The sequence below is a fragment of the Balearica regulorum genome, chromosome 3 (genome assembly GCF_011004875.1).
Source record: "Balearica regulorum gibbericeps isolate bBalReg1 chromosome 3, bBalReg1.pri, whole genome shotgun sequence".
NCBI lineage: Eukaryota > Metazoa > Chordata > Aves > Gruiformes > Gruidae > Balearica > Balearica regulorum.
Genome location: NC_046186.1, coordinates 26,819,063 through 26,834,272, shown reverse-complemented (window position 1 = coordinate 26,834,272; position 15,210 = coordinate 26,819,063). Strand labels below are relative to the sequence as shown.

Here is a 15,210-nt window from a genome sequence, read left to right as displayed (position 1 = left end):
GGATTGAGAGCAACCCTGAGGAGAAGGACTTGGGGGTGTTGGTGGGCAAGAAGCTCAACGTGAGCCAGCAATATGTGCTTGCAGCCCAGAAAGACAACGGTGTCCCAGGCTGCATCAAAAGAGGTGTGACCAGCAGGTCGAGAGAGGTGATCCTGCCCCTCTACTCTGCTCTCGTGGAGTACTCCACCTGGAGTACTGCATCCAGCTCTGGGGGCCCCAGTACAGGAGAGACATGGAGCTGTTGGAGAGAGTCCAGAGGAGGGCCACGAAGCTGATCGGAGGGCTGCAGCACCTCTCCTATGAGGACAAGCTGAGAGAGTTGGCATTGTTCAGCCTGGAGAAGAGAAGGCTCCGGGGAGATCCAATTGCGGCTTACCAGTTTCTGAAGGGAGCCTACAGGAAAGATGGTGAGGGACTGTTTATCAGGGAGTGTGGTGACAGGACAAGGGGTAATGGGTTCAAGCTGAAGGAGGGTCGATTTAGATTAGATGTCAGGAAGAAATTGCTTACTGTGAGGGTGGTGAGACACTGGCACAAGTTGCCCAGAGAGGTTGTGGATGTCCCCTCCCTGGAAGTGTTCAAGGTCAGGTTGGATAGGGCTTTGGGCAACGTGGTCTAATGGAGGGTGTCCTTGCCCATAGCAGAGGGGCTGGAACCAGATGATCTTTAAGGTCCCTTCCACCCCAAACCATTCTATGACTCTATAATTCTATGGTAAGGGAAGTTCACACCAATCAGCATGCAGAGGGGGTGTGTATCTAGACAAACACAGCAAACCCAAATTCCCCTGCATAGACCTTGCTATAGACCAAAGTTTGCAATTTCAAGGCATCCAACAGTTTTGGGGTTACATCTGAAATTCGACATAACTTGGAAGATGAAGTAGGATCTGGTTTAAGAGACTGTCTACTTAAAGTTAAGAATTTTTCTGTAGCTCCCTTAAAAAAACCTCTTCATCACTATCTATTTTGACTGAAAGCTATTTTTATAGATATTTGATAAATATCATCTTTAAATAATAGATGCATTATTTTTTAAATACTATCTGATTAGGAATGGAATTTTGAATTAGATTGTGATCACTTTTATGTAACTGTAGAAGATATACAAGAGTGGATGTCAGTAGAGGGGTGACTCACTGACTCAACATTAATAAGGCCAGAAGGAAACACAGTGATCACCTAGTCTGACCTCTTCTTTAAATTACAGAACTGCCTGGAATTACTGTATGAAGTGCTAGAAAAGTATCCTGTCCTCATTTTTCAGTTTCCAACATAAAGACCCCATTTCAGTCTCTGGAAATTTTTTCTAATTTTTAACTAATTCTTTCTGCTAAATTTCTGCCTTATGCCTACATAAACTTGTCCAGCTTCCTCTTCTAGCCAGTGGATCCTACCATCTTCTGGGCTCAAGAGTTCATTATCACAGTCTGTGGACCTGCCTCATCACAATGAATCTGTGCAGCTATGATGGCACCACTGACTGATGATGGTTACCACCGCCTCATTATCACCATCTCTGCTCTCCTTGATCACGCACTGTGCAGCTGTGCCCTTGCTGGTGAGGACACTGTCCTGCCAGCTTTGTTGTCACTCTGGCTCCTGCTTCACCTTCCCTGGGGAGCAGCCCACTCTTGCTGCTCCTTGACAGAGCCTGACCATGCTGAGAACAAGTCCCTTAAAACTAAGTTTTTGCTTTTCTGGCTGAGAAGGAAATTACGGCCCAATCTTCACAGAGAAATACTGGATCGGGCTTTTCCTGAGTAGAGCATAGGTGGTGTGAGGAAAATCAGGTTCATACAAAATCAAACAGCTTGAAAGCATGCAGGTTATGAGATTTGATGAGATTAAGCCACTTCTGGGTTTGTCTAAGTATACACATGTATAGTTAATAAGCCTTTTCTTCTCTGCTAATGAGCACAGATTTGAAGAACTCACTTTGAGTAAAAGTACTGGAGGATAAGAACATATTCTAGAAAAACCATTAAGATGATGATATCCTAATGGCTTCATATGAAGCAGATGAAAAATGCTGGCTGAAATTAAAGCATCTACACACACATAAAAGAAAAAAATTGACTTAAGAAAGTTAGACACAAGGAGACAATATAGAGACAGACAAAGCATTTAACTTATGATGTGACATATCAATGAGAGTTTTTTATCATGGGATCTAATTAATACTGCACATGTGTTGTCACTAGGATCACCCACATCACAGTTCTAACTAATTTTATTTCTCATGACCACTCAAATTAAGTAACATACTTACTCACACAGTGGAAAAAGTTGACGTCTGAGAATGTGCATTTCCCATTCAATCACATAGCAAAACACTTTTTAAGCCCTTTAGGCAGATGATGTATTCCTAATCATGCATTCAGCTCAAAATATCCATGCCTTGCAGATATTACGTGCCTTCCTTCCTTGCTAAAAAAAAAAACCCACTCAAAAACTTCTTCTCCACATAACCAATATCTTATGAAGTTAAAATCTTATTGTCTTGAATCTCTCTCTTTTTAACTCAGTGTATAAAATGGAAGCAACATAATTACTGTCATTGAGCTACAATGTGGCATGAGTGCCTTTCTGGTTCCCTTCCCAATATTTTTGAGGAGAACACTTGGATATTAGGGCTTGGTAAAATGGGGCCTGTGTGTGCCATGTGACTCCACGCTTCTTTAAGGGCCATACTCCAAATGGATGTCAGTTACTGCAACAGGACTAGCTTAGGAGCAGTATAATTAGCTGCTGGTATGGATCAATGACACCAAGCTGTGTGGTGTGGTTGACACGCTGGAGGGAAGGGATGCCATCCAGCGGGACCTTGACAAGCTTAAGAAGTGGGCCTGTGCGAACCTCATGAAGTTCAACAAGGCCAAGTGCAAGGTCCTGCACGTGGGTCGGCGCAATCCCAAGCAAAACTACAGGCTGAGCAGAGAATGGATTGAGAGCAACCCTGAGGAGAAGGATTTGGGGGTGTTGGTGGGCAAGAAGCTCAACGTGAGCCGGCAATATGTGCTTGCAGCCCAGAAAGACAACGGTGTCCCAGGCTGCATCAAAAGAGGTGTGACCAGCAGGTCGAGAGAGGTGATCCTGCCCCTCTATTCTGCTCTCGTGGAGTACTCCACCTGGAGTACTGCATCCAGCTCTGGGGGCCCCAGTACAAGAGAGACATGGAGCTGTTGGAGCGAGTCCAGAGGAGGGCCACGAAGCTGATCAGAGGGCTGGAGCACCTCTCCTATGAGGACAGGCTGAGAGAATTGGGATTGTTCAGCCTGGAGAAGAGAAGGCTCCGGGGAGATCTAATTGCAGCTTACCAGTACCTGAAGGGGCCTACAGGAAAGCTGGGGAGGGACTGTTTATCAGGGAGTGTGGTGACAGGACAAGGGGTAACGGGTTTAAGCTGAAGGAGGGTCAATTTAGATTATCTATTAGGAAGAAATTGTTTACTGTGAGGGTGGTAAGGAACTGTAACTGGTTGCCCAGAGAGGTTGTGGATGTCCCCTCCCTGGAAGTGTTCAAGACCAGGCTGGATGCGGCTTTGGGCAGCCTGGTCCAGTGGAGGGTTTCTCTGCCCATGGCAGGGGGGTTGGAACTAGATGATTTTTAAATTCCCTTCCAACCCAAATCAGTCTATGAGCCTATAGTTCTATGATTCTATGAACAATAGGAGATAATTGTCCATAATTCCCAAGATGAGAAAAAGCACGTAGTCAGGTCATGCAGAAACATACAGTTTACAAAGTAAATTAGTCATGAGCTTCTCCTGAAGGCAAATTCTGTAGCAGAAAATTGATTTCTTGTTAGTTTTACATGACTCTGCTTTCGCTACTGAAGGATACAAGGGTAGCATTTTCAATGAAGTGGTTGATAACCAAAAGTATCTAAACACAGATATCTTTTGAGTCATTACTTTTTCTACAGATACTGACATTTGATTTTACAATTCCATTTTATCTACTGGAGATAAGTAATGCGGGTTGTGTGTCAAAGCCCTGGCTAGCATCAGCGAGACCATAGAAAGGAATCCCCTTTCTTCTCAAGAAGTGCAGTCAGATGGCTGACATTAACCCACTAGTTTACCTCAGGAGTATGCTCTTACTGTGAATACCCTTCTCAAAGCCACCTACCTGCCATGGTTTGCAGAGTGGTGCAGTCTTAGAGTGCACAAACTGGATGCCTTTCAGATGAAGTCAGCCATGAAGTGGCACTTCCACGAAATGCTTCCAAGCCACAAACAAACAAAACCCTCCCAAAATACATTCTGTAGGGGTGTAGAAACCCCTGCATCATCTATTTTCCTCCACAGAGCCATTTCTATTGGACCACATTGCATGCTAAAGGAAACATAACCTTCATTAGATTTAAGTAAGGGAGGATCAGGGTTTATGCAAATGATTAAAAAATCATTCAAGATTAAAATAACATTGGAAAAGAAAGGAATGTCTCTTTTTGGAGAAAAAAAAAATCTTGTTTATAGCAGTTGACAGATAACTACTAGATCACAACCAGTAATATCTCAAGGACAAAATCTTAATCTTCAAAATTTTTACACAGTTAAGTTCACTCTTTCCAATGTCTTTAGGCTCTGCAAACTTCTGGTGAAGTCAACTGAGCTGTGTATGTGAATATATATTTAAATGTGTAGTTAGGAATGCTTAATCTTACAGAAATTAATCAGAGGCTAAGTTCCTGAACTAGGTCCTTAACAGAAACATTTTTCTGGTAAAGCTATAAAGTGGATGTCAGAGTGATTAAACGTGTCTTGAAACATATAAGACACTTAGCTCATTGCTCATCATAGAATTTTTTTTTGCTAAACTTAGTGGGCTGTACTTTTGTGCAAAACTAATTTGGGAAAAAAAATTAAAAAAGATATCATTGGGTACTTTGAACCCTTCATGTAAAATTTAAATTTTCAATTGACTTCCAAAGTTTCATTATCTAAGTAAGGACTATACAACCCTGCCTTTCTTGGCTGTGTCTTTGGTAGTAAATACATGCACCGAAGACTGTTCTTAGGATCTATCATCCTACCTCAAAGAAAAGGATTGTTACCCGAAACTATGTACTGGGAATGGACCCCTGGCCCATGCTAACTGTTGAAGTGCTCTGGGAAATTGTTTGAGAATGGTAGTTAACAGAGGCCAGTGGAATGGCCAGGGCCATTCTTACAGTTTAACAATATTTGAATATCTTGGGATGTTAAATTTACTAGTATAAGTATAGCCATTGAATAATCATTAACTGACCAACACCTACTGACTGGTAGGTCCCAGAGCAGCAGTGCTCCAGACCCTTTCCAATAACAAAACAGACTTTGAAATGTTGCCATAAATGGCAATTCCTTTAGGACACTTTTTTTTTTTTTTTCTTACAGTAAATTTATTTGCAGAAATTCAGATTAGTGACAGCTTTGATCTTCAGTGTAAAGTGGCTGACCCTGAAAAATGGTTGGAATTATAATCCTGAGCAGTTAGTTCCCAGAGTTTACATACTGCAATATCTCCCACAGAAATGTCAGAATATGTACATAAAGTTGAATGGTCTCACATATACAACGCAATTCCCATGTCTTTGAGCAAACACTAACCTTCTGTTCCATAAGTAATGTGTTTGTAGGGATTGCTGCAAATGCCTTGTAGCTTGTCTTGATCTTGTACTGCTAAAAGGGTAAACCAGAAAGCAGGAAGAGAAGTAAAACAGGGTAGAAGAGGGAGAGGGAGAGAGAGGGAAGAGAGGGGGAAGGTATGACAGAATGAAAGACGATTCCAATTGTCTTGCAGACACGTTGCAACAATACAATGCTTATGTATTACCTAGGAAAGCTATTTCTTACAGAAAATCTAGTGTTTCTGTTAAGATTTTAAATGACTGTAATATACATTTTTTGGTTTTAGGAATTAAGTAGCACTAATTGAATTCCCTGTACCAGCTTATAACTTCCAAAGTGATTTTGACCAATTTCTGCTGACTGCTAGCCTTAAATGAGTATCAGGAGAGGCTGTGAGTTTTTTCCAAGTTTGCTTGTGATTTGATATGATAATGCAGAGCTACTTCTACCAGTACATACACCTCAACAACTGCTGCTGTGTGGTGTGATCCTGGACCACTAAGTCAGAGGGATTTCTGTAATTGGCTTTAATGAGACTGATTAGGATCCTTAAATGCTGAATTATTTGTGTGAGTGGGTAGATCATTTAAGTCATTGCACAGCTTTTCATGTCCTGAATAAGTAACTCTCCACCCAAACAAATATTTCAAAACAAGTATAGGACACTCTAGCAAAGCATACGGAACTGACAATCTAAACCATACAAAATGCCTGGTTTGGGGTACAAAAGTTTTAAGATCAGCCTTAAAAATTATTCTTTTTAAACAATTTATATTTTAGACCATAAACTATTTAGAAACCATATTTTCTACATTTTCTTTGAAATTATGGAGGTTGAATTCAGTAATTTTTAAATGATTGATGAGATTCTTCTATACTTACATGAGTTCAAGAGCTAGGATTTTTGATCACGTGAGTGCTGGAATTTATTTCTTTTTAACAATTAAAACATAGTTCCTTTTTCAGCAACATTCTAATAAAAAAATCAGAAATTCACATGATAATAGAGTTTTAAGTTATTGATTGATTATTTCTGTGATCAACACCCAGAAATAAAGTTACTTGTTAATCCATTCAAGTTTATTAATGTACTGCTGTCTGCAACAGTGAATACTGGTGATTATGAGATAACAGACCGAGCAGCATGCTGTACTTTGGGTCATTCTTTTGTCACTTTTTTCCTTTTCTTTATATCTAATAAAAGTCTTGATGACAGCAGAGGGGCCAAAATTTAATTCAGCTAAGAGAAACATATCATCCTTGCACCTCTCTTGAAATACTGTAGGACACCACCTTTTAATTCTTTCTATAGATAATATTATGTTTGTTTTCAACTTTGCTCATATTTCTTAGTCAGAAGTTGGAGACTGGCAGACATTCAAGAAGTTAATAATCACGATAATCATATTGAATGAACAGTCTGACAAAGCAGATGAATGCAAATGCTGGAAAAGCACTTCTTTTCCTTTTTTTTTTTGGGGGGGGGGGTGTTTAGTAATTTATATGAGATTTAGTGATTCTAACTTGGATGTCTACCATTTAGGTGCTTCAGTCAAAACTAATGCCTTTTATAGTCATAGACATTTCTAAAGGATAATTCATCTCATCCCAAAATAGGCACCTAGAAAAGTAAAATAAAATCATCCTGTAAATTCACCATATTATCTTCATTAGCTCTAACAGAATTGCCCAAGTTGTGCTTGGATATCTAACTTTCAAATGTCAAAAGTCATGTGAGATAAATCCTGCTCTTTGAACATTTAGACAGCAACACTGCTATAAATGTGTGTACGTTCATATATATATTTATGTATATACAAAATCTATATCCAGATAAGACATAAAATACTGTGCACTGAAGATGGAAGACCAAAATTCCAAATATTAAAATTGGCATATCCACAAAATGTATCCTTGTTTGCCTGTAATTTATATTCAATCAAGGAAATTATATAATTGAATATATAAATGAAAAGCCCATGGGCTTTTACATATGATGAAATGGACATCATATATGATAAGAATTCTGTGACCACTTTGAAGTTAGCTGTACTGTTATATGAACTAAACAAAGACGTATCAGACTGTTAAAATGTAAAAGTTTCTATACTGCTTTAATGTGCTTTATCACTTCCAGATCCTGTGAGCAATGTGCTACTGTCACAGTGTTTGAGGCAAGTGGAAAGTCTTTAATTCAGTTTCTCATCTATATGAATATGTTTCTTGACGTATTAGTTCACATTACTTTAAATTATTCTTCAATGTCTAAATACATTTAATAATCTGATACATAGGAATCTAGAAGTATTTTTAAACAGCCATGGGCAGTTAGGTTTGCTGGCCTGCACCATGGTCTAGTCAGAAGCAAACCAACTCCAATATAAAAGCTCTGGCAAATATCAGTCTGGGGAGTTTTGGGGAAAATGCCCTACTTTTCTTGCTGAAACGATCACCTAGGGCACCCACAGGGCATTGCAAAGTGTGCTAGACAGATACCTACAAAGGTTTAAAATCAGTGACTAACCATGAGAGTGTAGTCCTCCTCATCAGTAATCTTTCCTGCTTTGTGGTAGATTTTGCAGCTGTGCTGAGCTCCATGCTGCTACAGTTAGTTTGTTCCCCAGCTGTTTTGGGTAGATCTACATGCATTCCTGTGCTACATTCAAACAGGAAAAATCAAAGCATATGTAGGAATGATACTCCATGAAACCACTGCAAAGAGTTTTCAAACAACAGCCAGAAATTTTTATTCTAATCTGTTCCTGCAGAATCAGCAATTTTATCTGTCTCCATTCCATCCTAGTGTTCATTTTGCTATATTAGGTCCATGAGAACATTATTAAAGTGCCTGCAAAGTCCAGGGAGAGGGTTTTTATTTCCTGTGGTCACCCACAGTTCACACCTCACACTGATCTGCGGATTTATTTTTATATTCACTTTGTGAAACAGTCTATGTTCACCAATGATTTAAAAATATAAGACAAATTATAAAGAATGGGAAAGCACATGTGTTTATACATACAAGTGCAAACAGTTAAAGAAGTTCATGTTTTATTTTGATTTGCATGAATCGGTGCATGCATAGGCATAGACACATAAAAGCTCTCCATTAAAGAATTCTTTTTGCATAATTGCCTTGATATCATGCTAATGAAACAGTTTGATGTGAATACTGAAAAGAACATCTAATGTCAAAATTCTGGTTTAAGAGGTTGAAGCAACATTAAGGTTGCAAAATTAGACATGCCAAAGTCAAGCACTTCTAGATGCTGTGCTTTTTCCTTGATATTCACTTAGCACATTCATACATGCAAAAATTTTGTCACGCATCAGCACTGATCAGATGGAGCAACCTGCTTTTGATCTAGTTCTAAAGTTGAGCTGATTGGTACTAAAGAGACCTAAATGCTGCTTAGGATGTTAATGTTGTCTCTCCTCAATCTTTTCCCTTTTTTCTCTGGAAATATACTGAGATTTGTGAGTGAAATTTTATCAGAGAGCTTGGTACCATTAACACATCAGTAAAGTTCACTGAGCTATGCTGTAAAATAGGTATGGAAATAAGTGAGAGCAGGAGAAAAGGGGGTGTTGAATGCACACTATTATTAACTATAAATGAAGTCTCAGCCTCACAGTTTAAAGCCACAAGAGACCTTTCCTGCACTGAACACCCAGCCGCATTTGATTTAGAGATTTCAGATCTTCCACATGCCCAGTGGAGCCAGCTTCATCTGCGTGATTAAAAGTCACACCAGACCGACGGTCCGTCTGTTAAGCTGGAGGACACTCTCCCAGTCTCAACGGGGTGGTGAGGCAGTTTCAAAAGTGCCACCATATCACATGGTAAAGCAGAATTAGCAGGAAAAGGGACAGCAGGGAGGACAGAAAGGGTGTAATAACCCCTGCAAATATAAACCCAGGCAATAGCTTTGTGTCACAGAGAACTTGCTTACCCCCAGAGACTCTCGCAGTGCTCATTGCACCAACCAGCAGAAACCACGACTGCTTTGCAATCTGCAGGCTCAGTCATGCCTTCCAGTGTTGTCTCAGGGGCATTTCTCTTGGAATTTCTACAATTTCATTTCTCTTTTTGTTTCATTAAGTAATACTGGCAGGGTGTAGCGACACTGTACAGCTGCGCTTGGCACAATGATTCCTCTTGGGTCGCTTGGTTTTTAAAAGAACCATTCATGACAATTACTACTTTGTGCTGATTTAGACCTCTCATTTTCAATTAACATTTTCCAAGCAGTTCAAGTCACCCCTGCCATGGTCAAGCTGTTGTTAGGAAAACATCTGACACAACTTGATCTGGCAGACCAGGCTGTAATTTTGTGTTGTGAACAAATAAATCAATAAACTATGATAGCCTTTCTGTGATGGGCAGAGCTCAGATATCAGCAAGAGGAGGCACAAGGGAAGCACAGAGTGCAAAGATAAGATAAAAGAGGCTGGAAAGCCTTCTGCAGGTCTGATGTCTTCTGCCACCAGCTCTTCCTTTTTGCATGTGTTCCTTTTGTTTTCAGCTACCTGCTGCATGTTTTTTGATCAGCTTTCCTTCCCCTTCCCATTCTTGAGATTTATCTTTAGGTTTAAAGTGTGACTGGTTCCCAAGCCCTCCTGCAGCAATCGCCATCATTCTTATTCTCACTCTGCTGGGACTCTCCCGCCTTTGGGTGAATGACAAACAGCAGGAGCGTGACTGATCCGTCAAGTGTGAGACTTTCATATTTGCAGTAGCCCATGTTGTAGGAAGCTTGTTTTCTTTTTTCCCCTCGCCCTCTGTCTAGCGCAACAACATGAGAGAAGTACCAAAGAAAGGGAAAAAGCAGGAGACTGTCTTTGTCTTCCCTCTCTGGCTCTTGATCCTATAGTGCTTGCTCAGGCTGAGCTTAGCCATACCTCTGGACTGGTCCCGGAGAGGTGCAGAAGGGCTCGGGTGACTACAGCCTCCTGGGGACAGGGAGGACAGGTGGGACGGGGTGCTTGGGAATCGGTTGTCACATCAATCAGATTAAGCTGCTTCTAGCTCAGCCCTGCACCTAAGATCACCGTACTCCTATTACTTTCAGTGGGAATACATTAGCATGGGGTGTATAGAGCATATTGTATAGAACATATAGATAAACCATATAGAACATATGGTTTATTTTTGACACACCGGTGTTTTAAGTGAGCTTCAAAAATAAGTGCACCAAATGTGTATCAGAGCCACTGGACACAAATCCATCTTTAGTAGTATCTCCTCCCACTCATGAATAAATTATTTTATTTCTATGCTAAAGGATTCCTACAGCATCTTCCCCATAATACAGAACATATTGCTAGCAATTTGACATACTAGGTTTAGTCTCTGCTATCTTCTCTATCAATACAAAACCAGTTCTTTTTTAAAGATTTTTTTCCACAGCTCAATTATTTTACTAGCATTGTGCAACACAGATGTTATTTTTCCCACAGAGACAAAGAACTATTAGAAATTAAGCATGCACCAAGAGTACCTTGGGTTTGATGTTTTCATGGTCAGGAGGCAGGGAAAAAGATTGTGGTGAAGTCAGCTCTCTGGGTCTTGATGGTAGTGTGCCTGGTGACTTGTCAGAGACAGGAGATCTGCACTTTAACACTGGTGAGGTGGCAGATTGCTCAGGTTTTGGAGAGGAGGAATTAGACCCACGATTTGTGTGCACCAATGAAGAATTAAGCTGCAGTGGATAGGAATTAATATTACCAGTTTGTGGAACCGGTGGAGTAGAATGAGGCCGTGAGAGAGACCACTGCTTTGAGAGACTTGAAAATGTAGGAGAGGAGTCACTCATCTCCTGAGCAGACATTTGGGGTGAATCTGACTCAGATCTAGAAGCTGAACGCAAAAGACTTGGGGAAGGAGAAGAGTGTTTTTCTAGGGTGGGAGAGAATACACCACTAAGACTGGTAGAAGAAAGCAAAGGATATGAACGGCAGGTAAAGATGGGTGAGTAAGTGTGTACTCTCTGAGATTTCTGAGGTGCCCGGGACCTGGAGTCAGCGTACTGCAGGCCTTCTGGAGAAGGAGAGGTAGGATGTGCAAGGGAAGAGGCTGCTGGGGCACAAGGAGGAAGCAATGTAGACTGCAAACCTGGAGAGGCACCTGACTTTCTATGGGAGGAGACGGGGGATGACAGAGGACTTTGGGAGTCTGGAGAAAGTGTTCCGACTGGAAGGTGCTTTTTAGGAGAAAGGGACTTCGCCTGAGGGGTGGGATGAGGCTTGGAGGGTAAAGGCAGATGCCGAGCCCACCCTGAAAGCCAATATTCCTCTCTTCTGGGAGAATCTGGCCTTATAGGAGGGCTTGAAATAGATTTTTTGGCGGTTGGGGGAGTTGTTTTGAACTTTTGATCTATTGCGAGTGTTGAGGAACCAAGGGAGCTAGGTGAAAATGTGGGACAAGAAGCAGGGGAAAGCGGTCTCCGCTGAGAAGAGCCTGATCTCAAAATAGCAGTTAGGAGGGTCAGTCTGGTTGGCAGAGGGGATCTGACTCCTGACTTTGCTAAGTTTCCTCTAGATGACATTTGTGTGCAAGGCTCATTTATACTACATATGGTTGAAGAGGAGCCATAAAGAGAGGGTGGAGACAAAGGTTTAGGGCTAGGAGATAATGAATGTGTTATTATGCGTACAGGGACAGGAGATAAAGCATTCAAACTTTTGGAGGAACTGGGGGATAAAGGCTGAGTTGAAGATCCTTGAATTTCAGCTGAACGTGGAGGATCAGGGGAAAGACTTGGGCTCTTTGCTGGAACGGAGCATGTGGTAAAGTCTCCCATTTTGCAAACGCAACCAGGGGTATAGAGACTTGGTGTTTGTAGGTTATCATACAATCGAGGAGTGGAGTAACAACTATTTGATGCAGAAGAGGATATTTTAGACATGGAGAAGGGTGAACTAGGGGAAGCAGACTGAAAGTAGAGAGATGAATCTTGCTTAGAAAACCCAGTTGCTGACTGCCAGTTGTTACGGGAGTCTTCCAGCGAAGAGGCTTGATTCAGGTTAACCATGGCACCACACACTACTTTCTGATTAGTTGGAGAAATTAAGTGGACAGCAGGTGGTTTAGAGGAAAGATGATCAGAGGTGGAAAGAGTAGAAATTAACTGGAGAAAAAAGAAAAACAGAAATGTTAATATAGGTGGAACCTATGGAACTGTAAAGCACCCCACATTTCAGCCCTGTGGTCATGCATCTAGTGCTTCTATTAGTACTGCTCTGTGGGTTAAAAGCACAGGGCTGTCTTAAACTTGGGGATACAGCCTGATGGATATGGCTGTCAAGGGAGGTGACTGAGTGCAGACAAGTTGCATGTTGCTTTATTTTTATGAGACCTCAGTTTTGTTGGCATAAACAAGGTTCAAGGCTACTGTATTTTTCATTTTAAGTAAAATCCAAGGCAGTTGTGCCATCAGTGTCCAGAACCATGTGACGTCATTCGCGTTGTGCAAACACAATGGAAAGTGAGAAAATTGCAATATTGTCCCATCTCACTTTAGCAGTTCAGTGGAAAGTAGCCTTTCTGTAAATGAGATTCAAGTCGAGTACTCATTTTCTCATTCAGTAAACAACACCTTCTGCAGCACTGTGATATCAGAACAAGAAATTTGCTCAGAACTACTTAAATCAGACATCCAGTTTGTTTTTCACTTTTCTCGTCATTCACAGAGCAGTGCATTTGACAGTTTGCAGGCATATAAGAGTCCTTATCCCCTTCTCCACAGTCTTACAATACACTAATAAAACAGTAATGAGCTCTTTCATGAGTGTCTTTTTTCTTAGGTCTATTCTAATTAGGATTTGTCAAAACTAATTAGAGCATACAAGTATATTATCAACCTTTTTATTCAGTTTTATGCTTCTAAAGAAATAAATTCTTTCAAAATCTTCCAAGTTATTATAATGTTGAAATTAAAAACTGGGGTATAGACAATACGAATAAAACATATCAGTATGAAATAGTGAGCTAAGTCAACTGTAAAACCGAAAGGCTACAAATTATCACCTAACTTTTGACTGAACAATTTGAAAGCAGGGAAATTGACTCTAATCCCTACAAACTTCATGTAAATATAAGAGCATCTATTTATCTATTGTCTGATATCCTGAAAAGATTATGCAATTCTATAAAAGACAGTTATAACATCCCATTTCTACCTACATGACTTGCGCATGGCTTTGGTTCAGCTTGTGAATTATATATTTTAACACAAATATCTTCCCCATAAGAGAGAGGAATTATTGTTATTATTCCATCATATAGTATTGATACATCACAAAACAAAAATAAGTACAAAAGATATAATTTTCAAGTGAGGTCACGTACTGGAAGAAGCTGTGACAGGAGAGAAAGACTTACAGGCTTTAAAAGGCTAAACTATAACTAAAATGCTAAATATAGGCTAAATATGCACAGCAGAAACCTATTAGCCAGTATAACCTAAAAAAAAGAGAGTTCTTCCTGCTAAATGGTACCAAACAAATAGCAAGCCTTGTAAACTGAAGATACTTTCTGTATAAAATAACTTCAGAAAAGCCAAGGCAATGCCTTGATTTATAAAAAAAACACCAGCCATCAGAAGGCCTTTCCAACCACACTACCTTCCCCTTATTTTATAGGTGTGTTAAGGTGTCCCATTTTGAAGTGGAAAGTCAATGGATGTATACAGTGCAAATATTAGAATATAAAAATGAATATCCCTGACACAATTATGCCATCTATTATATTGAGTTAAGAAATTATGAGTCTTGTTGAAAAAGCTGCTAATTAAGAATAACAAAAAATACTGGAAATTGAGAATAATCTACCAGTATTTAAGCATTATGAAAAATTGTTATTAACTATGTCATGAAACATAAAATTATTTAAGAAGTTAAAAGCAGCATAGTAATACATCTGATAATTTGGAGCAGCATGATAATTTAATAATGAGTTCTGGAAGTTGATCAGCTACCAAAACAAAATTGGGGAATGAAATCTCTGTATTTCAAAATAGAATAGATAAATTTCCCTTACAAATACAACAGATTAAAAGAAAATGAGGAATGAATATGAAACTCCGTAATGAAAGAGCAGGATGTGCAATGACTTCTAATCAGCTAAAACTTAATAAAAAAGATTTATAAGCAGGTATGAAAACGTTCATGGTAACAGATGATAAATGTGCTCCTGCAAGTATGATAAGGATGGTTTGCCATTGTCTCCTTCCAGTTTGAACATCACTGAACATTTACATGCCAAGCTAATTGAGCCATTATTCAAGTCTTCTGAGAAGATTTTGCTATTCTATTACAGTGTTAACTACATCTATAGATTATTGCCCTCTTATTTTCAGGATCAGAGAATCATATCAAAGTTGGTTGGAAGTGAGTTCTCAAAATCATCTAGTCCAGCCTCCTACTCAAAGCAAGGCTCTCACCAACACCAGTGGGTCAGGTCAGCTGTGGCCATGTCTCTAAAGCCCCTAACAGAGATGGCTCCAGCACCCCAGGGCAGCCTGTGTCAGAGTTGCACCACCTCCCAGCGAGGATCTTTCTCCAGATCTCCAGATGCTTCAATCTGCAGCCATT

The 15,210-nt window shown here is 40.1% G+C and overlaps 1 protein-coding gene across 12 annotated transcripts in view; it reads right to left on the bottom strand.

The window, feature by feature from the left end:
- The window catches only part of MLIP (muscular LMNA interacting protein), a 180,276-nt gene that overhangs the window by 57,333 nt on the left and 107,733 nt on the right, over nucleotides 1–15,210 (bottom strand). For 10 of the 12 annotated variants that reach the window (XM_075747363.1, XM_075747372.1, XM_075747367.1 and 7 more), the window contains 2 exons: nucleotides 11,118–12,746; nucleotides 5,596–5,667 (listed from right to left, as the gene is read on the bottom strand). In XM_075747363.1, coding sequence (XP_075603478.1) covers nucleotides 5,596–5,667; nucleotides 11,118–12,746 — 1,701 coding nt within the window. The remainder of the gene's footprint in view (nucleotides 1–5,595; nucleotides 5,668–11,117; nucleotides 12,747–15,210) is intronic. The other 2 variants (XM_075747362.1, XM_075747373.1) reach the window with 2 other exon arrangements.